We start from the raw sequence: 23,171 nt of genomic DNA, 5'->3' as shown, positions 1-23,171 counted from the left end.
AGGAATTTTCAGATTTGAGAATATTTTTAGAATGTTTAACGACATGGTTTCCAATACAAGAACAGTCAGTCTCAAAGATGCATCATGCAAGCATATAATCATGCCTTTTCCTTTCTTCCTTCACCTTCTCTAACCACAAATAATAGCTAACACTCTAGTGCTTACTATGTGTGAAGCTCTATTCTGAGCATTTTCCATTTTAAGCTTTACAGCAACCCTGTAATGTAAGTACTATATTTTACAGATAGAACAGGAGCACTAGGTAGGTTTCTTACAGCGGTAAAGACAGGATTCAAACCCAGGCATTCTGGCTTCAGAGTCCATGCTTTTAACTACGTAAGGAAACTGCCTGCCTGTTGATAAAATGTGGAGATAGAAGATGCAGTACACGTTTTATTGTGTTCAAACCAAAGCCCCTATAATCCATGGGGCATTTACATCCTCTCCATCTCAGAGTTCCCATATGAAAACATATATCATGTGTCCCTATTAGCATCTTCATCGTGTCCAATCTATGAAAATGACAAGCTCTGAGTTTTTAGGATAAAGGCCCTCTGAGTGGCTTCATGCTCCTTCCAGACTACAAAAGGAGCATTCTCTTGCTTGCTGCATCTCCTACTCACTCCTCAAAGAGATTTTCTGCCCAAGCTCCTCCCAGAGAGACATTCTTCCTGGGCTCACCCAGATGCATAAGAGCAACCGCACATTCTCTCCAAGTATTTGTGCCCTTGTTCTTCATGAATGGAGCCACTACAGGCAGCACATCACCTCAGGCAAAGACAAAGGACAAGGAACTCTGTGTTCCTGCCTTTCTCTCCCACTTGGGTAAAGCTGAGGCACCAGAACAATAGGATCAATTTCCAATTATTAAAAGAAACAAACTCCCCTTACCCTGTCTCTTATCAAATTGTACCCCCTTCCTAATGGCATCCTTCCCTATTGCTCCCACACATAATTCCACAGCTGAGGCATTACTGTTTTTCTTACTTTTTGTCAAATGCCACTCTCACTCCTTTGAGAGCACAGTTTCTATCCCTTCCCCCATCCCGGTGTAAATCTCATTTTTCTGAGGTGGCTCAGATTAGGCCCTCCTCCTATGCATATTTTTATTCTTTAATTAATTTATTTATGTGTTTTTGGCTGCGTTGGGTCTTCGTTGCTGCGCGCAGGCTTTCTCTAGTTGCGGTGAGTGGGGGCTACTTTTCCTTGTGGTGCATGAGCTCCTCATTGCGGTGGCTTCTCTTGTTGCAGAGCACGAATTCTAGGCACGCGGGCTTCAGTAGTTGCGGCTCATGGGCTCAGTAGTTGCAGTGTGCCGGCTCTAGGGTGCACAGGCTTCAGTAGTTGTGGCACAGGTTCAGTAGTTGTGGCTTGCAGGCTCTGGAGTGCAGGCTCAGTAGTTGTGGCGCACGGGCTTAGTTCCTCTGCGGCATGTGGGATCTCCTTGGACCAGGGATCGAACCCATGTCCCCTGCATTGGCAGGCGGATTATTAACCACTGCACCACCAGGGAAGTCCCCCTACGCTTGCTTTTTTTCTGACCTTTTCAGTTCACATTTATCTACTTTTCCCCTTGAGTCTGTTTAATTATTGTGCCATAAATTTTAAAGTTTTAAATATTACCTTAAAATCATTTCTGTTCTACAATATAGCAGTCTAGTATTTTGTTAACAAATTATATTATGAATTCATTATTTCTGCAATCATATTGTAAGCCTTTATGAACAGAGGCCTATTTTGACGGCTTTGTTGTTGTTTTTTTTTACTCTATACCATCAAAGACAGGGTTACCAGATACACCAGTGCCTCATTGCTGGTTAATTGTGGTGTTCTGTTACACAATTCCTGATCTCAGAGACTACTTTCAAATCCTTTTCAACACAGTGCTCCAGGCAGTCAACATAAGTGGATTAGAATTGACACTCTGACACAAAAGTACTTACCATTCCTGTTCAGGATTTCCCTAAGTCCTAGTTATCATGAAGGTAAAGCTCCAGCTGGCAAGCAACTAGCAATCACATGTTTACTCTGCCCAGGCTTCATCTTTCTGCACGTCCTCAGCCATCTGCATCTGAGCCATGGCTGCCACCACCACATCCATGCTGTGTGGGTACCATGGTGGTTCATATAAGAAACCTCCTATCTAGAAGGAAGTCTTGATCTCTCCATGAATCGTAGTACCTTCACCTATCTTCTGTATGTTCATTCAGTTGCACAGTACAGATATGTAGTTTTCTTAGATTTCAAATGAATTCAACAACTGCTTCTAGATGAATAGCCCTGTGCTAGATACCAAGGAGGCTACAGAGGAGAATGAACCAGAGTCCCTGCCCTCTAGAATCAGTCAGCTGTGAGGCAAATAACATAATATTGTACTCTATAAGATGAATTCTTATCACAAGGCATTTCATTCCTCTGGCCAGAAGTAAGTCCAGCCAAGTCTGACTTGATAAATTTAGCCTGGAGCACCACATCTATTTTATTACATGGCTTATAGGAGATTAAGTGCTAAGACATAGGGCCACTAATGGAATAAGAGCACAGAAAAGTACATTCATATGGGCTAGAACCAGTGGGCAAGGCGTGATGGAGGACGTGGCATTTCCTCTGAACTATGAGAATAAATTGGATGGATAGAAGGGAAGGGCAGAAACAATACTCAGGATAGGAAGGAGAACTTGAACCAAAACACAGGGAAAAAATATGCAGTATATGTTCAAGGACAAGTAAAGACACTGCATTTGCTGAAGCTGATTGAGGATTTCTGCTAGAAAGGGTCAAAGGTTGGATGGTCAAAGTGTTCCACATTGTCGGATGTCTTCGTTGGTCAACTGCCTTCTGTGAAGTTTGATGCTGAACTTTATAATGAAAGAGAAAGCTTGAGGAAGGAGAAAATGAAAACCTCATTTATGAAAGACTTGCTTAGGGATCTAGTTACCACTCTGAAAACTGTCCTATTCAGATTTTAAAACACAGTGAAGAAAAAAGTATCCACACTAATGTATATAAACTGCATAGCAAATTGTCATCTTGTTGATGTGAAAATTTTCAAAATTGCTGAAGAGGTTTGTCTTAGTCAGCTTGGGCTGCTGTAACAAAATACCATAGGCTGGGTAGCCTAAACAACAGAAATTTATTTCTCACATGTCTGGTGGCTGGAAACTCCAAGATCAAATTGCTGGCACACTCAGTACTTTGGAGAGAGCCCTCTTCCTGGTTTGCAAATGGCTGCCTTCTTGCTGCATCCTCACAAGGCAGAGAGAGGAAGCTGTGGTATCTCTGTTCTTATAAGGACACCAATCCCATCATGGGGCTCTACCTCATAATCTCATCTAAACCTGACTATCTCCCTAAGTCCCCACTTTCTAATACCATCATATTAGGGGTTAGGGCTTCAACATATGAATTTGTGGGAGACACAGATGTTTAGTCCACAACAGGGTCTATTACATGTGTCTGAGAAAACAATTTGGAGCAATGGAATTCATTAAGAAGTTTGATGTGCAAAGTCAATTCAGAGGTTAAATTGCTTTCTTTACTCTCAGATGTTATGAACTGATAGAAATCACAAAAAGGAACTGGATTTCATGCTGTTGTTCCTAGGATCTCCCCAACAATTCTCTCTCCTTCCACTTCCTCCCATACCCCCAGCCTCAGCCATTTGACATTCTATTTCTTTCTTTTTTTTTTTTAAACATCTTTATTGGAGTGTAACTGCTTTACAGTGGTGTGTTAGTTTCTGCTTTATAACAAAGTGAATCAGCTATACATATACCCCCATATCTCCTCCCTCTTGTGTCTCCCTCCCACCCTCCGTATCCCACCCCTCTAGGTGGTCACAAAGCACTGAGCTGATCTCCCTGTGCTATGCAGCTGCTTCCCACTAGCTAATTATTTTACATTTGGTAGTATATATAAGTCCATGCCACTCTCTCACTTCGTCCCAGCCTACCCTTCCCCCACCCATGTCCTCAAGTCCATTCTCTACGTCTGCATCTTTATTCCTGTCCAGCCCCTAGGTTCTTCAGAACCATTTTTTTTTTTTAGATTCCATATATATGTGTTAGCATACGGTATTTGTTTTTCTCTTTCTGACTTACTTCACTCTGTATGACAGACTCTAAGTCCGTCCACCTCACTACAAATAACTCAATTTCGTTTCTTTTTATGGCCGAGTAATATTCCATTGTATATATGTACCACATCTTCTTTATCCATTCATCTGTCGATGGACACTTAGGTTGCTTCCATGTCCTGGCGATTGTAAATAGAGCTGCAATGAACATTGGGGTGCATGTGTCTTTTTGAATTATGGTTTTCTCAGGGTATATGCCCAGTAGTGGAATTGCTGGGTAGTATGGTAGTTCTATTTTTAGTTTATTAAGGAACCTCCATACTGTTCTCCATAGTGGCTGTACCAATTTACATTCCCACCAACAGTGCAAGAGGGTTCCCTTTCCTCCACACCCTCTCCAGCATTTATTGTTTGTAGATTTTTTGATGATGGCCATTCTGACTGGTGTGAGGTGATACCTCATTGTAGCTTTGAGTTGCATTTCTCTAATGATTAGTGATGTTGAGCATTCTTTCATGTGTTTGTTGGACATTCTATTTCTTTATAGTAATTTTACCAGTTAAACATCGGTTACCTTGACAAAGGCAAGACCAATAGATGACCTGTAGTATTAAACCCTGAAGTCGGAGAGTTGCTCAGCTTGGCTCCAGCATCAGCCAAGTTGTTATTCATCTGCATTCTCTGGGTCTCCAGCTGAGGATTCACTACCTCTCTCCTGTCTGGTGTCCAGATTCACTATGGATGACCAATTTATCTTGTCATGGCTGTGGATAAAGCCCTTTTCCTTTAGTGTCCATTCAGACAAAGCAGAAACTCTTTAGAAAGAATTTCACTAAACTTTGGGAGAAATAATGCATAGCCACAAACGATGTATTCCAGACGATAGCTTCCTGATCCTGAGGTGGAAGGCACAATCAGACAGAGAAACTTGACCTTGACTTTTCTTCATGCCCCTCTTCAAAGGAAGCCTGTTCCAAAGCCCTCCTCGGTCTTTTGTCATTTCCTCTTGTTCCTCTTGTGGTCTCTCCTTTAGCCATTATTCCTTGAAAGAAGGGACTGGAATGGGAGGCCTAATCACAACCCCCCTCTGAAGCCCACAGCTGGTGGGTATTTACAACATTGTTTTAAACCAGAGCAAAGTGTTAGCTGAAGATTAATCAGGATACCTGTTCACATGACACAGACTGCTCATCACTGTGACAGTTCCAAGCTAGAAAGTGTCATATCACTTGTATGCAAAAAATACAGATATTAACCCTTTGCTTCGTTTGACTGCCAAGAACAAGTATCAGAAAAATGGCCCATAGAAAATGGTAGGTGAAGTAATTCTTGTGCAGAGCCTCCTACACCTTTCCTACCAACAGCCTCACAAAGGCAACACATCTTCCATACCTTTGATGACATTCAAATATTCAATTAACCTTTATTCTTCTTCTAAAATGCTTCTAATAGATGTAGACATGCATGAAAACAACTTAAATTCCATTATAATTAGGAGTGGCTCAGGATGAGCAAAGAGCTAGACTATAGACCCAGACCAAACTAGGTTAAAAATCCCAAGGCTAAGACTTAGTAGCTGTGTGATCGTATCCTGAACATCTTTTATTTCTTATCTCTATGTTGTGGATGATAATACCTGTTGTAAGAATTAAATGAGAAAATGCCTAGTGCCTGGCATATAATAGGCACATGATAAGAGAGATGAGAATAGCAACTTTGTCCTATCCTACTCAGGACTTCTCAAGCTTTAGTGTGCATCAGATTGCCTGAGAATCTTGTTTAAAATGTAGATTCTGGTTCAGTAGGCCTGGGAGTATGAGAGCCTGAGGGACCTGGAAGGTGACTTGAGGAAGTTTGGAATGAGAGAGTATCAAGACATAGGGTCTTCTATGACTTGCCAAGAAGTTATTTGTTCTGTAGGTAATGAAGGACCCACAGAAAGATTTTAAGATGTGAGTGATTTAATTAACCATAAGATTCAGAAAGATTACCTGGAAACAGTTGAGGATGGGTTGGATGGGAGGGTGATTGGAGTCAAGTGGGTACTGTGGTATATCTGGTTAGATATGAACCAATGCAGCAGTGCCAATATTAACTGAGAGGAAGTGATGACTATCAGAGACATCAGGATATGGAACTAACAAAATCTGGGCATTTATTAGATCTGGAGAGAGGAAATTAAGTTTAAAGTGTCTGTCAGGTTTCTGATTTACGTGACTGGGTATATGATTATATCACTTTCTAAATAATTTGGGAAAAGGGTTTATGGAAAAGAAAATGGGTTGAGTCTGGGAATATGTTGAATTTCTGTGACATCCAAATGGAAGTATCTGTTAACAAAGTTGGAGTTACAAGAGAATGTTTTGGGAACTATTGGCATATATTATGGTAGATGGATTCATGGAAATAGGTTCTGTCATTCAAAAACAGTAGAGAGAGAAGCAAGAAAAGACAAGGATAAGGCTCTCGTGCAAATCAACATGAGGGGTGAGCAGAGGAAGAGAAACCCACAAAAGAGACTGAGAAGAAATGATAGAAATACAGAAGAACAATCAGGGATAATACTGTCAGAAAAGCTTAGGGAGATGAGAGTTTTTAGAAGAAATTGATCAGCTGTGTCAAATGCAGTTAGAGGTCAAGTAAATAAGGACTGAAAGTTAGAATTAGTGATATTTGCCAAGTAGTTTCAGTAGCGTAATGTAGAGGAAAGCCAGACTGTTGGTGGGTTAAAAATGAATGGCAGGGGGACTTCCCTGGGCGTCCTGTGGTTAAGACTCTGCGCTTCCAACTCAGGGGGCATGGGTTCCATCCCTGGTCAGGGAACTAAGATCCTGCATGCCACATGGCATGGCCAAAAAAAAGAATATTCCCGAGGTTGAGTGTTTCTTTTAATTGATTCATTCACTCATTCATTTATTCATTTATTTGTTGTCTTGAGCATACTTATGGCCGCTGAGGAGTGAGTAAAGAGAAAACATTTAAAAATAGGAAGCCAAGAGAATTACTAATAGAACAATGCCCAGAAGAAGAAACACAACTTCATTTGAGACTGAAGGAAATAAGGTAGAGCTGGGCACTTGTGCAGATGGGTCACTAGATGTAGGGAGGGATATCACACGCTTGGTGGCTTAAGTTTGTAACGTGAAAGGCAGGATCATTGGCTGGGCTCTGAAGGTGCAACTGCAGCTGGCGACTAAACTGTGTTCTGAGGCCTTTCCTCAAATTTGGGTGGTTTTCTTCAGCAGTACTTGACCCTTTGCTTGCCTTTTCTTTGACATTGTCCATGAACCTTGCTGTTGCTACTTCAAAAAAATAAAGGAGCATGTGTTTCATAAATAGAGCATCTTCAGATATACTGATCTTTGAAATTCCAAACAGCATGCTGGCCTTCTTCCCTCTGCACTCCATTCATCTGGTTTTCCAGTCGACACGAGGAGATAGAGATAGAAAGATGGATTGTGTGTGTGCATGTACATATGTTGCACTCTTTAGAGGTGATGACATACGTAAGACCATCAAAGAAATCTTCCAAGGTTGCAGAATAAAAAATTTGAAAACTGCTACATTTATTCATGCAGAAATTTTACTTAGTAGCCACCTCTGAACTCTTTAATCCACACAGTTTTACGTGCCAAAATTCTTGTGTTCATTTTACCTAGAAAAGCATGAGTCTTCAGCTTCTTACTCCAGTTTTCAGCTGAACATCATTCAACAATGAACCAACTTAAAATAGCCAGTTAATGGCCCTTGTTGACTATCAGGGCAACAGACCACTGACTTCGGTTTTAGGCTTCAATCTTCAAGACATCTCTGCTGAATTCTGTAGGTCACAGGCAAATTGAAACACAAATCAGCCCGCTCACAAAATACTTGTTTTCCTGGACATGGGAGAGAGAGGAAGTTGGGGAGCAGAAATACAGTTTAGGAAATAAAAGTTCTAATTCTATTTTGGGCTACATCAACTGGTGGAAAATATTACTTCAAATATTTTTGAATGAATGAAAAATATCTGTAATTACCAAGCTCACCTTGACCACTTAGCACGTATTTTATTGGTTAATTCAATTATTCCCTCTGATAGTCTTATATTTCCCAGTTTCTTTCCCAAAACACATCTTAAATACTAAAAACTACAGTTCTTAAATATACACAGGCATCCAATTCCCTGGGCGCCTTGCAAATTTTCCTGAACTACATACACCTTATAAAGCTGGAAGCTGATGGGTGACCTAGGAATGAAGTGAAAGAGCCAGGTGCTCTGGTCAACAGCTTAGAAAGTGGTTGTGCAATGTTTTTGGCTCCAGGTCAAACTCTGTGACTCTCCTGATTCCCTGCAAAATAACAAAACCCAGCATTTTGAAGCACATGTATTCAGAAATATATCAGGAGAATGTCAAAGGGCATAGACACCATATTACACAAAGAAAGTTTGAAAGAAGAAAAGCTATTCAATCTAGAACCTGAGGAAACCTGAGAGCTGTCTATTTTAGTACACTTTTATACTCAAGTGTGAGATGCCAATTCAAAACGGTTTAAGGTAAAAGCAGATGTGTTGGTTCAGGAGCTTAAGCTATGACAACAGAACTTAGTCTTTCTTTTCTCTATCTCTTGGTTCTACCCTTCTCTATGTTGGCTTTCTTTTCAGCCATGAGTCTCCCTTGCCTGGGCAGCACCATACTTCTCTCCTATAACCCCAGTAACTCTAATGAAAAAGGAGAATCCAGTCTTCTGACATTTCCAACAAAAGTCCTGGACTTATTGACTCTAAATGACTTGACTTTGGTCTAATCCCCACTCCTCAACCCTGGAGAAGACTTGGTTGAAGGAAAGATGGTTCTTTAAGGAAAACTTTCGTGCTATTCCTACAAAGAGGGACAACAAATGCCAGGGAGGCAAAAACAACAGATGTCCTATACCACCTTCAATTATGTCATGGGTTCTCTTATGAATACAGAGATTAACCTCTATAAGGTCCCAGAAATGAGAAATAGCCCACTTGCATGAACCTTATAGGAAAGCAGATTTCCACTCACTCCCCAAAATGACCTTCTTATAGTTAAAACCATTAGCATTTGAAATGGGCTACATCAAGATGTGCCAATTACCCGGTCCTTCCGTGTGTCCAGAATCAGGCCAAATGGGCAGCTGTCAGTGGTATTGTGCAAGGAATTCCTGCATCAAGCAGAGCTTTGCCTGCATGACCTGAAAGGTCTCTTTTGCCTCTACAATTCTATTATCCTTGTTAATTTCCACAATTCAATTTGCAGTACAGGATAAACAAACCAACCTAATTTGATCTGGAACTTCTACAGGCTATCATAGGTCATTTAATCTAAAACACATGGCTGTAGCCATTACTACGTTTTCTGAAGTCATCTAACAGACGTGGTCCTTAACAAGGTTTCCATGTTATTAGTTTCACTTATGTTTTTTTTTTCCCAGCCTCCTGCTTATTACACAATTGCTTTCATTCTCCTTTGGATTAGGGTGGAAAGGAGCATGAAAGAGTTTTCTTCTTTCTGCCTTTCTCCTCTTAAATCTTGTAATAGGTGAGTTCCAATTAAAATTACATGCTTGGGGCTTCCCTGGTGGCGTAGTAGTTAAGAATCCGTCTGCTAATGCAGGGGACACGGGTTCCAGCCCTGGTGCGGGAAGATTCCACATGCCGCGGAGCAACTAAGCCCGTGTGCCACAACTGCTGAGCCTGCGCTCTAGAGCCCGCGAGCCACAACTACTGAGCCCACGTGCCACAACTACTGAAGCCTGCGCACATAGAGCCCACGCTCTGCAGCAAGAGTAGTCACCGCAATGAGAAGTCCCTGCACCGCAACAAAGAGTAGCCCCTGCTCGCTGCAACTAGAGAAAGCCCATGTGCAGCAACGAAGACCCAGTGCAGCCAAAAATAAAACAAATAAATAAATTAAAAAAAAATTACACTGCTCATATTTTTACCTTTGAATTTAGCTTTCACTTTGCAGGTCCAAGAATCTATGAGAAACAGGAGTGGGAGTCATGGATAACCATAGATCTGGACAAAGTTTATTAAGGAAAATTTTCAAAGAAGGAAGAGTGAGATTTTAAAATTTGTTATCAAAAACTCATTTGTAAATTTACTATACTGCAATGCTGTTAGAATTAGGGTGCCAAACCACTTAAGCCATACTCATGAAAAAATAAACACATTTGTGTTAAATAGTATTTGTTTCTTTCACAACTGAAAGCACCCCACACCCCCACCCCACCCAAACATACACGTACTCCCTTCTGCTTAAACTGGAAGTGCCTTGTTACACAATCCAACCCGCAAATAAAATGTTGTTTTTGCTAGGGTATGTCCATCCTTAATAACTGATTATATTTCTTGTCTTTTTCAGTGAATGTTGTGTCAATGTTACAGGAATTTTGGGAAAGCAAGCAGCAACAGAGGGCTGCGTTCCCAAGTGAAGGTGTGGTGGTCTATGAGTCGCTGCCGTCTCCTGGACCACCCTTTGTGAGTTATGTGACCCTCCCAGGGGGAAGCTGTTTTGGCAACTTTCAGGTAAGAAGCAACCATAAATTGATCAGTGAAAGCTGATTGAGTTAAAACAGAGTAAGCCCTTTCATAAAATGGTACATTGTAAGTTTTCTTGGGTCTAATGAAAAAAGTTGTGCCACATTCCATTATGTAACAGAAAAATTGGTCAGATGTTCCCATTTTTTTAAATGGGAAGTATTTTTTTATTAGGGTGTTTGTCCCCTGATATTTCTTTATGGAAAATGAATTTTATAGTATTTTATTTGCCTGACTGCTGCTGCCTTTTCCGTCAAATATTTTAGAATAAATCTTAAAGAACAAAGGAACTTGGGCAAAGTCCTTGCATCAGGGCCCTTCCATCAGTAGAAAGTCTTCACGTTTTTGAAATTTGTAATCAAATACTAATCAATCTACTACACACGAAAGCATGAACCTATAGCAAAGGTTGAGGGTCACAGGGCTGGGTTCAGGCACCTATGCCAATCCCAAGTTCTGCCTCTGAATAATTGTAGACCCTTGGGAAATTTATTTAACTTACTGATTCCCCTGATTTTGAGATGGGGAATAATACCCACAGGGTAGGTTGAGAGTCATATGAAATATACATGCAATGTGTTTATCTGATATATAGCAGTTATTCCAAGTATTATTTTGATAATTAGTATAAAGACTCTTCCAGTTGGTTAATTCTTTGTTATGTTTATGATGGGTATAAAAGATGATACATTTCTAGTTGTACACCTGTTCACACAAAAACATTTGTCTGCATTAACAATCAGTATCTGATTGTGTGCGTAACAAATACTTACTGAGTGACTAGGAAATATCAAGCACTGGATCAAGTAATGAGGATATGGTCCATACCTTAAGGAAAGAAATGTACAAAAATTATAGTAATTACATAGTAATATTAGAGGGTCAATGAAAGCACAAAAGTTGGAGCTTCTCAATTTACCAGTCACCTTTATAAGTACCCCTTTAGTGCAGTAAACTCTCTCTTAATTTTCAATAACTGGCAAAAATCCTTCGTTTATAGTTTACGGACAATGTGAAACTCAGAAGCGCTCAACTTTCCCTCTTAGCTTTGACAACTAGGAAGCCCAGAGGCAAAATTTCAGTGTATCTCTTTGTAGTATGTCTATAAAACTTACTGTCGTGTAATTTTTAGGACTAACCTCATACTTGATATTATTTATATTTCTAACTTTACTCTCCCTTTGAACTTAGTGTGCCTCACTCATTTATTTCGTCCTGTTACCATGTATCTGTTTTATATTATTTCAAATCCTTTGTGTGCCTCACTCATTTATTTCGTCCTGTTACCATGTATCTGTTTTATATTATTTCAAATCCTTTGTGGAGTAAGGGGAAGATATAGTTTAATAAATAGACCCACAAACCTATGTCTGCCTAGGGAAGTCAGAAAAGAATTCATGGGAAGCAATCACACACTGAGATGTACAATTGAGGGTGTCTTTGCCAATCAGTAAAGAAGAGATAACATTCTCAGCATAGGGAACAGTGTGTACAGAGGCATGGAACAAGAGAAAACCACAAGAACTTTCAGAATTTGGGGATCCTAAGTGTGTCTGTGACAGGGAAACAGTAGGAGATGATGGTAGGCACTCATATCAAACTATAAGGGGTGTTCATGCTTTGCAAAGAAGAACAGGTTTTATTCTATATAAAATCAAAATCCCTGAAAGATTCTGAGCAGGAGCATGATATATTCAAATGTGTTTCAGAAAGCTTACTCTGACAGTAGCCTGGGGTAATTTTAAAGAACTGCTTTCAAAACTTCTGACACCGCCAGCCAGTGAGGTCTTGCCTTCTACCCTGAGCAGTGGTCAACAGTGGATTTTTACCTCTGACTAATGAAAGTGAACTGCCTGATGAGGATGATTTGAAAATGGCTCTAGAAGCCTTAGAACAGAACTTGATGGAACCCTAGACACTTAGACATGGATGGGGAGCAAGGGAGGGGGAGGAAAGGCAGCAAATGAGGAAAGGATTCCCTAATCCACATGAGTCTGCAGGTCCATCATCAAGCGTTCAAGGTGAAGTCTGCCTACTCATAGAGAGCTCCCATCAGACTTCCCATTCAGGGCAGGCCTCCTAGGAAAACAGAGCTGCTCAGCCACAGAGCAAGGTTTTGCCAGCCACCTAAATGAATCTGTTTTGTTCTTTTTTTTCTGTCCATGAATGTCAATGGACTAAAGATCACCAAACATGTGAAGAAATCCAAAAGAAAAAACTTTTAAAAAGACCAAGGCAAGCAAACAAAAGAACAGAAATAATTTAAGCAGCAGAGTATGTAAAAGAGTATTACAATAATTATCTTCAGAAAATTGTGGAAAGATAAGTATCCCTAAAACAGCTAAGAAAAAAGAAGCAAGCAGGGAACAGGAAATTTAAAGTGTGATTGCCAAATTAGAACAATAATTAGAACAAGTAAAAAATGAGTAAACAGATGAATAGACATAGATCACAGCCAAATTAGTAAAGGATAACAAAGTAAAAAATGAATAGTAAATTTTCTAGAACTTAGAGCAAAAAGACAAAGAGATGGAAAAAGAGGACAGGAGACATGGGGATAAATCCTGGAGGTAAACATTAATCTAATAAGAGTTCTAGAAAGAGACAAAGGAAATAAGGGGAAGAAATAAGTAACAGAAGCAATTTTCTTTGAGTTAAAGGAAAGCACAAATTTTCATATTGAAATGGCCCACCGTATTCCAAGCAGGATCATGACAAAAAGTCACACAGCTCTGTGGCTGTATGAGACTTAGGGACAGCATTCTGTTTAAAAGATGGATCAAGGGACTTCTGTGCATTGATCTCACTGTTTTTTTGGGTTTTGTTTTGTTATGTTTTAAGGTAGATTTGATTTATATGTAGGATAGCTATGGGGGAGCTGATATGAAATTGGGCAAAAACTGGCAAACCTGGTCAAAAAAATGAAAAACTATATATTTGAAAAGATAAACAAGAAAGACATTTGTGAGTAAGAAAAAAGAATAAAAAACCTACACTACTCTCAGCATGAGAAAGGGGATGTAATCATAGGAGTGTGATATAAAAATACTACATGAACTATTAAAAAAGCATAAAAACGCACATAATATTGACTTTTTTCTGGGAACTCTGTTATCTTTGCAATTCTTCTATAAGTCTAAAGTTATTTCAAAATAAAAAGTAAAAAAGAAAAAAAAATGGCTCCAATGGCTCCCTAGTATTTTACCTTCTTATTAAAGTTCTGGCAATAAGGACTTTACAACTAGCCCCAACTTTCCCAGCTTTATCTCCTGAATTCTTTTCTGACACTCAGTGCTTCAGCCTGACTGTCCCTCATCCAGGCCTTGACCTCTTCCAGCCACTCCACACTCATACTATGACCTACTCATGAAGTGCTGTTGCCACCTTCTCTTCATGTCTAAACCCTGACTATCTTCCAGGACTTCACTTAGATATCACATTTTCCATGAATTTTCCCTGAAGCTCCCCACTAAAAATCTTTACCTCTTCTGATTTTCCAGTGCAGTTAGTTATCTCTGCTTCTCTTCTAGTATTTAATGTTTTTTACCTTATGCTACAGCTACTTATGTGCATGTTCTGTCCCTATAATAAAATGTAAGGGCCTCAGGGACAGAGTCTGTATCCTTATATCCCTAAGATGCCAAGTACTGGGCTTTGCATATAGTAAGTGCCTAATAAATGTTGTTGAATGAATAGCTAAATGATGAATAACAAATCCGAAGAATCAATGAAGTTTATATATGTCCTTTTTAAAAAAAATATAATCACTATTGACAGATATACAAAACAATATATACTATTACATACAACATAATATATCAACTAAGGTATTTCACCTCACTCTGCAAGATGGTGGGCTAGGAAGGAAAAATCAGTAACATTAAAATCAGCTGATATTATTGTGTTCATATCTGTGATTAAAGTTTTGAAAGTGGATTAATTTGAAACTATTGATTTAAAAAAACCTTCTAATTCTCTCTGAATTTCATTTATGCAAAATAACTTTCCCTCCACCCTATACCCATGATCTCAAATAACCAACATTTGGCCATACACACCCATGCAGTATGTTTGTTCATATGTAATAACTACATTCATTATAATGTACTTAGAATATAATGCTTTTGACAGATCAGTAAATAGATCTAGAGGATATGAGTCTAAGAAATTCTAATGTTCTTGTTTTTGTTTTTGCTTCCTTGAGAACTATGAATTTCCCTATTGTCTCATAAATTTCTACTCCAAATGATAAGACTTCCCGTATGTAGTAAATTTACCATCCTCCTTATAGTCTCTAAAAAATAGAAAACAAAATTTAAAAAGCTGAACTCTTCAGCAGGTAAGCCTCTTGGTGATTTCTCTGATCATTTCAGGGTTTCCTTTTCCTTATGTTTAAATCATCATATTTTAAGGTTCCCAGGAGGATTGTTAACATCCTTGCTTTAAAAGATCCAGAATTTCCTGAATCAAATATGTTTTGAAAATGTGTTTGGGTGATTGGCTGCCAAATCTTAACCTATTTGGCTCCCCAAAATGTGATTTGAGAAAGGAAAACCAGGAAGGAAAAAAAAAAGAAAGAAAATTTCTCCTAAAGCAATGTCCTTACACTTTTCATGGTCAGTTCAGAAACTGTCTTCAGTGGTTTCAACTAAACCGTCAAAATGTTATTTTTACCATATAACATTTTATCATATTTTTGCCAGCAGTTGGCCTTAAGAACCTACATGATCATTCCTGCAATGCCTTTCACGTAATCAAATGTCACCCTTGTGCATTGCAAATCATTTCATGATGGATTATTAATGCCAAGACCATGTGCTGGGACATGGAGAAACCATTATGCCAGCAGTAGCCTTCTTACTGAGCCGTGGACGTCACCTCCAACGGTGCCAAGTAATTGAAAATACTTGAAGTGGAGTATGGGACTGGACTGCCAGATTAATCCTTCTGGTTCATGAAAGCTGTAAGAGATTATGCTCATTCATTCTTTAGAAAAGTGGTACTCAGACTGAGCTTTAGTTTTCTGATTAATCAAAGGAAAGCAGTCAAAAGGCTCTGGTGGACACAAACCACCGGTTTTATGCAAAGAAACCTCCCACTGAAGTAAATGGGAGGCTTGTGTCCAAGAAGACTAATTAAAGAATTTTCAGTTAGTTTTGACGCCACAACCCAAAAAAAACAGAGAGCCAGAGGGAAAGAAAGCAGCCATAACCCTGCCTTTTAACTGTGCCTTCGCAAACTACTTCAGTATAGAAAAAGAGAAGTGAAAATATGATTCATTTTTGAATTTCTAAACAATAAATAAAATGATCTACTGTTATAAAATTATTTGTCTTTTAGAAAGTTATACTGAAACACATTAGTGCTTATTGTGTCTTTTGTAAAAGAAACTATCTTCTAAGGCATTAAGTGGAAATTCATGCAGCTTGGGTGTATTTTCTCTATGCCATTTTTGTCTCGGCAGTTAATCCTTCCCTAGCCCCATATCATGACCATGAAAACTTGCAGTAATTTCCATTTTTTACAATAAGGGCAACACAAGGGCCATCAGATCAACGTTTGGCTCCCCTCTTGATGAACTCAGAAGGAAAGCCACTCATTGTTTCAGCAGCTGTTTTTGTTTCCAAATCCAAAAGGGGGAACTTAATTGAGTATTTTCTCTTATTTTATATTTTGATTAAAAGATCTGTGATTCAAGTTTGTTTTCAAGCCAGTGATGTGGTCTTCTATATAGTCTGCTAGAATGATTTGGATTAATGTATTTTACTCTTATTTGGAATAAAAAGTAAAACTTCTTTGAGTGTAGTACTACACCATGTGATTATTTATGTGCTAAAGTTATGATTGAATAAAAAATGTATCACCTGGCTAAAACATTGATGTGATAGCTCGATTTATTTGAAGTGTAGAACACTCATTCAATGAGATGTCATACTTTTTTTCACGTATTTTGTTATTGTTAAAATTGCTTTACAGAAAAACAAGTGGTAAACACTGGGGTCAGGTACTTAGGCTGTTTGTATCATGCCAGGTGCTGTGTGAAATTGAGATGTTTAATATTTCCAGAGGCAAGCTGTTGATTGATTTCTTTTTTTTTTTCATTTCCAACCAGTATTTGGCATTGTGTATCAGGGTCACACAGTTGGGAGGTATGAGAGGGAACACTCAGAGCAGATGAGTTTCTTCCAAAGCTCTGTCTCTGAAAGACCTTCCATTTTTATGCCACTTGGTTTTCAAACCAAAGCCTTTGCCTGTGAAGACACCTGGAAAAACTACTTTTCCAAGGTACATACTACCTAAAAGGATAGGGTTTTGTTTTAGTCACTTTTAAGGCAGTAAGCACACTTCACCTTTATTATCAGATATAAAACACATGTTTTATACTTTCATGCGTTGCATGATTCTTCTTCTCAAAGTCCAGGGAATTAAAAGTATATTTAAATCACAATAGAGTAAGTTTGTAAAATTAAGTTTTTCCCGAGAGAGAAGGACTAAGAGAAAATTTGATTAATTCATAGACTTGGCTAAATGGAATTGTAATGCTCTCCTTTTTACCGATTATTAAATAAGGTCTAGTCTTAACATTCCATGCTCCAAAGAGAGATTTAGTTCCTGCCATAAAATTGAGACTACTGCCTTGCACTAATGCTGTTTTAATGCCAACTATTACTGTTTGAAATCAACCATGACCTCTTCTCTGTCTCTAGAGTTGTATACCTTGATGCAGATGCACAACATGCTATGCAATGTAACTTCTAAAGGAGGTATTTCCTGGTAGAAATCTCCACAGGAAAGCATCCTGTTTTGCAACTAATGAGACTCAAAGATAGGAAGGTTAGTTATAACCCCTTCCCATTTGAAAGTCATATGTCAGCTAATGATCAGGCTTTCAAGGCTTGCCCGTGAAACTGGAAGTGCATATTGTTTTAATGAGACCTAGTTATTCTCCAGAACCCTTTGCTAACTTTACTTTTTTTAATCAAGCAAAGTGAATAGAGATATTCACATATTGTTGTTTCAAATAGAACAGCAGCATATAGTGAAAGGAATGCTTAGGAAAAGTCTCCCTGGTAAATAGACTTGGGACAATCTCCAGGGGAGTCCCCCAGCCTCAGTTGATTTAGGAGGATGCTCACTGTCTCACAAGCTGCTGAATGAGGAAGAAAGTTTCCCCACCCTACCCCCCCATCCCTCTCCGCGCCAGAGCCAAGTCCTTTTACATCAAAGCAACTATAAAAATAAACCAAAACTTTGAGCCCTGATCAATTCATCTTGTCTTCACCTTAAGTTGAAAAAAGAATAAGAAGAAAAGAAAAAAGGGAAAAGAAAAAAACCTCAAGGAGCAAAACAACATGGTTTTGTAATAGTTACCAGGGACCTTGGTCTAGGTATGTGTGTAGAATAGCATTTGTGGCAGAGGTAAACGAGGAGGAGGCCAGGTGGTTTGTATTATAAAAATAACATTCTGACCCACCATGTGCATGAAACGTTTCTTTCAGTTGACAGGAACTGGTGAGTTTTCTCCCAGACCAGTCCCCTCCCCCATACCTAGCAAAGACCCCCATTCCCAGCACACACAGAGCTCCAAATTGTTCCCAATGTATTTGCAGCCAGCCTGACCTACAGAGAAAGAGACGCAATATTAACTTGGGTGACTGAGTCTCAACGGTTGCCCTTTTTCACATCACCGTCTGGAAGGGAAAAAAATGCTAATATATCTACGAATAGATAAATTGGAACACACGCAAATGTTCATGCTTAGACCAGGGCAGTCAAGGTCTTAAAGAATTGAAAAGGGGACAATTAGTATCAGGGCCTGGTTTGTGGCATTCTTTGTGCTGATGGCTTGCTGTCAGGATGAAACTGAGGTGTTGGTGACACTGACCAGAGCTGGCAGGTCTTACACACAAACTCTGCAAGTCAATTGCTGAGACTTGCACTCTGAGTCACAAAAGCAAAACACTCCCAACCACCTGAATGACAGACTTGACAGCCTAAAGGATCTGGGCAAGAATTCTCACCTCGCACAGAGTCAGTTTATTTGGTTTTGCCACCTGCAAAGTCCCAGCTTGGGAGAGTCCCTTGGGTCCCATGGGCGATTGATCAAATGCCACCTAAATAACACTGACCTGCCCTTGGCCCCAGGGAGGATGGCATCTTCAGCTTTGAGTTTGCATGTGGATAAAATCTGTCAAATGTATAATACATGATGGGTCTTATTCCAAAAACCTTGCTCCTTACAGAGCACTTTTCAACTCCTCGGCTACCATTGGTAGACACAGAATAAAGTGTACCTAACTCAGTTTTATACATTTAGGATCTGCAGACCTTTATTTTTCTTGATGTCTTTAAAATGCAAGTATAAAAAATTCTAAGAAGTCTGTTGTTTGTTTTAGATGGAGAAAGGTCACTTATATTGATTTCTTTCCACATGCTTTCGTAAAGAAAACACTGTAGTTGGGATGTATGGACAGAAAAATCTTAGTGTTCAGAAACAGTCACTCAACACATGTTCTAATACAAAGCAAGGGACAAACTATCAATAAAATGAGGACTACCAGGACAGTTACTGTTCAGAGTATAAATTGTGTCATCCTGGCTAGAAAATGTTTCTGTGAACAGTAACACACTTATAATAATTTCAATTTTTATTGTTATCAATAATTAACAATAAAACTAGTATCTTACTAGGCATTTCTATGTTTACAGCATGTACGTGGCTACCAAAATTTTATTTCAATTAATTTAAGAATTTCCGTACATCCTAAAAAATGGATTAGCCACTATTTTATTTCAGGACAGCCTACTGACCCACAAATCATTCTTGGTTTAATCTTTCTGTTGCAGACTAGCATCGTGGTTAAAAATCTGGGCTTTCAAGTCAGACAGACATGGGGTTTAATCTTGTTTTGGTAACTTTTTAAGTTGTATGACCTTAGGATATGTAACTTCTGTTTTTCTTGTGGGTGGAATAAGGATAACAACAAAAGCAACGTCATAGGATTGTGGTAATAACTAAATGTGACAATTGACATAAGCTGCTTAGCTCAGCACCCAGCATATAGAGTCAGCGATGAGGATGACTGTTAGTGAGCTCTCCGTCAAGGGTGGGCTGAGGGAGTTCCCAATTGCCTGATGTGAGCAAAGCCTTTGTATTAGCTATCTATGTCTGGGTAACAAATTACTGCAAAACTTATCATTGTCTCACACAGTTTCTGAGGATCAGGAATCTAGAAGCAGCTTAGTTGGGTAGTTCTGGCTCAGGGTGTCCCAGAGGTTTCAGTCAAGCCATCAGCTGGCGCTAGAGTCATCTGAAGGCTTGATCAGATCTGGAGGATCAGCTTCCAATCACACTCAGAAGGCTGTTGGCAGAAGGTGTTAGTTAGTTCCTTACCACGTGTGCCTTTCAGTAGGACTGCTCAGAACATGCCAGCTGAATCTTCCCAGAGAGAAAGCAACTGTGACCAAGATGGAAGCCACAAGGTCTTTTATAACCTAATTTAAAAAGTGTCATACCTTAGCTTCTGCCATATTCTATTGGTTGCACACACCAAACCTGTACAGTATGGGAGGGGACTGCACAAGTGTGTGAATACCAGGAGGCAGAGATCACTGGGGGTTATCTCAGAGGCTGGATACCACCACCTTTAAATGGTTTTCCTAAGCAATGCCACAGATGCTCTTTTTTTTTTTTTTTTTGGCTTTAATTTTAGAGTTGAGAGGCTTTGAAATGATTATAGTGTTTTATAATCTACCAGCAAATGAAAGGCATCCAAGCCTCAAGATAAATGTCTGAGTGGGGTCTGCTAGCCACTTGAAAAGCATGTGGCTCCACATACCAAAGAAATCCACAGCTGACTTTAGTAAAATCTTGACTGTTAAATATTCCAGCTCTGTACTTTCACAAAGTGCAAAGGACAGAAGTTGTCTCTCTATATTAACAAGTAAGAATGGTTAGCGGATAAGGCATGGTTTACAAATCTGTATTTATGATTAGGGTCTGGCTGAAAAACAGCAAGAATAAACCATACAACCTGGGAAGTCTAATTCCAGCAGGAAGTTGCTTTGAAATAACATAATACTTCATTCACTCCCCAACTGATGTCTTTGACGACCAGTTTGGACACATCAATAAAACGTCCTGTCACTTACCATATTTTATTTTCTTGCAGCATTTTCCACTGTTGGATGGTAACTCTAATAATGCCTGTTCTTACAGCAGAATCCACGCTCTGATTTAGATTTGCCAAGTAGATTGCTTTTAGCTAAATTTCTTGTCCAAGCACAGGTCCTTATGGTTTGAGAGTTCCCATTAAAAGATCCCTAAAGAAAAATATACAGCTTTACTGGCTTGGATTTGTAGCTCCAAAATTTAAAAGAAAGCGGCTGGTTAACATTATAGACATTTTGAAGTACTTGTCTTTCAGAAATGCAAAAAACAATAGCAAGAAAAGCCTTTGATGGCTCAGAATTTATTTTATTTTATGTACTTATTAATTGGTACACTTTCTCCCCCATTTTAACCAAAGATCCTGTACATTGAAACAATAAAATAAGTAAAGACATGTGTCTGCTTTAAAATCTCGAAATTGGTTAAGTCTCATAGTCCTCTTCCATGCTTTCTGGGTAGAGGCTCTTTCTGTTCTCTCAGCCCTGCAGCACTTTGATCTCAGAAGCAGTGCCATTTGGTTGTAAATGTATGTGGCGCCTTTGATCTAGTACTTAGCTGGTCTTATTTAAAATAGATAGCTTCTTTTATCTAAGTAGTGTTTACTGGGTCTCTCTCTATGAAAGATGGTTTAAATTGCTATTATTTAGATAGAAAGTTATATAAAGTTTCTTAAGAGTGCCCAGATCTGAATCTAATTCTCTAAATTCTAAAACCCCAATGGCATTATTATAGATTACATACAGCAAATTCCTGTTAAAATGAGCTGCTTTTACAGATGTCAGGTAATATTTGCAAAAACTTCGTTTGCTTTTTAACAGGGAACTGATTTTCCAAAGAATAATAAACATATCCTACACACACGCAAAAATAGTACTCTCAGAGTGTCTGAACTTAATGGCCAATTTGCCCTCTGAAATTCACATATTAGTATATTTTTATGTTACTGGGTTATGAATGCTATAAAGTATATATTGAAATGGGACTTTTTAAAGTAATAAGTATATGTCTTGAATTCTCTTCTTTAAGAGGATTTCTTGAATATTTTATCAGGCGCATTAGTGACCTGTGTTTGAATTTCCTAGGCTGCATTCAATTATTCATTCAACAAACTATGTTGCAGGTGCAAAGATGCAGAGATGATTAAGTCACAGACTCTGCCCTTAAGTTGCTCACAGTCTGGGGTCAATGGGCAGAGCACTAGTAGACAATTACACAATAGTGTGGTGTGTGCCTCTTATGGATGCTGGTCCTTCCAGCCTGCAGTTGGGACTGGTCAGGGAAGGCTTCCTGGAAGAGGTGGCACCCAAGCTTCAGTTAGACTGCTGACTCAGAACTCAATGTCCTGTAAATTCCCAGCCAGGTCCATAATGCAAAGACAATCTATCTGCCTAACGCCTCTGATCCCCCCAACCCTGGTTTAATGCAGGTGGCCTAAACCTTGAGAAAGGTCTTGAAGGGCGCTGCTGCCTGAAGCTACCCCAAAGCCTTCTAGCTTGTCATTCAACACTAAGGAGAAAAAGCCCAAACCACCTTTCACATACATATTTATAAATTTAGCTCCATTCTTCATTTAAAGGAAATATTGGAAATCTCTTTGTGTTGTTTAAGTTAAAATAGCTGCCTTTAACTGTTCTGTTAGGCTCCTGACACATGTTTTTTCCTTCCTCCTTGGTGTCGTGTTCCTACCATTTCAGAAGTCTTGTCATTACTTTGCCCACGTACTAACCATACAGGAGCATTCCAAGAACTGACCCTGGGAGTAAGCACTCTGGAGGATGCTCAAGAAGTATATAAGGGGCACTTCCCAGGCCTGGAGGTTGGGGGAAGGGCAAGAAGAGGTAATCCATAGTCACGTACAGGATCATTGCACTAATAGTCACAACTGTTCTAGGGAGGTCACAGGGGGCATATCAGAGGGGGCCAGGGCCTGACCTCAGGGGACTCATACTGGGTCTGTGGAGATGGAGAAGAGAGGCGGCCTCTGGAGGACATGAGCGCATGAGTTTGGAGTGTTCTTGGATCAGTGCAGGGATGGTCAGCATGGGGCAGGTGAGGTAGAGGCAGGAATGTGCTAAAAGCAAACTGGAAGGGTTTGGCTTTTTCCCAGTGGTGCTATGAAGCCCTTGAGGCACAAAACTGCAAAATGAAGTGGGATCTTTGGTACTTTCCCACTTCTTTGATGTAACCAAGCACTACTGATTCTGAGAATCTTGCATTCTAGGCAGTGGCCACCTTGGAGACCAGAGAGCCTAGCCTTCCCATTTGCCCAGTGAGGAAATAAGCTCCAAAGAACAAGCAGCCCAGGTCTCACAGTCACTGAATGGCAGAGGCAAGGGTGTCTGGCCATCCTGTTGACCAGGACCCAGGCCTGGGCT

The 23,171-nt window shown here is 39.5% G+C and overlaps 1 protein-coding gene across 1 annotated transcript in view; it reads left to right on the top strand.

The window, feature by feature from the left end:
* The window catches only part of LIX1 (limb and CNS expressed 1), a 56,436-nt gene that overhangs the window by 17,882 nt on the left and 15,383 nt on the right, over nt 1–23,171 (top strand). Inside the window, exon 2 of the mRNA XM_022551163.2 lies at nt 10,450–10,613. Within this exon, the coding sequence (XP_022406871.1) occupies nt 10,450–10,613 (164 nt within the window). The remainder of the gene's footprint in view (nt 1–10,449; nt 10,614–23,171) is intronic.

This window comes from Delphinapterus leucas, chromosome 3, assembly GCF_059928025.1.
Source record: "Delphinapterus leucas isolate spDelLeu-1000000601 "Yukka" chromosome 3, BTC_Dleu_Yukka2, whole genome shotgun sequence".
Taxonomy (NCBI): Eukaryota; Metazoa; Chordata; class Mammalia; order Artiodactyla; family Monodontidae; genus Delphinapterus; species Delphinapterus leucas.
The sequence above is the reverse complement of the archived record's forward strand: the minus strand, read 5'-3'. Positions and strand labels throughout refer to the sequence as shown.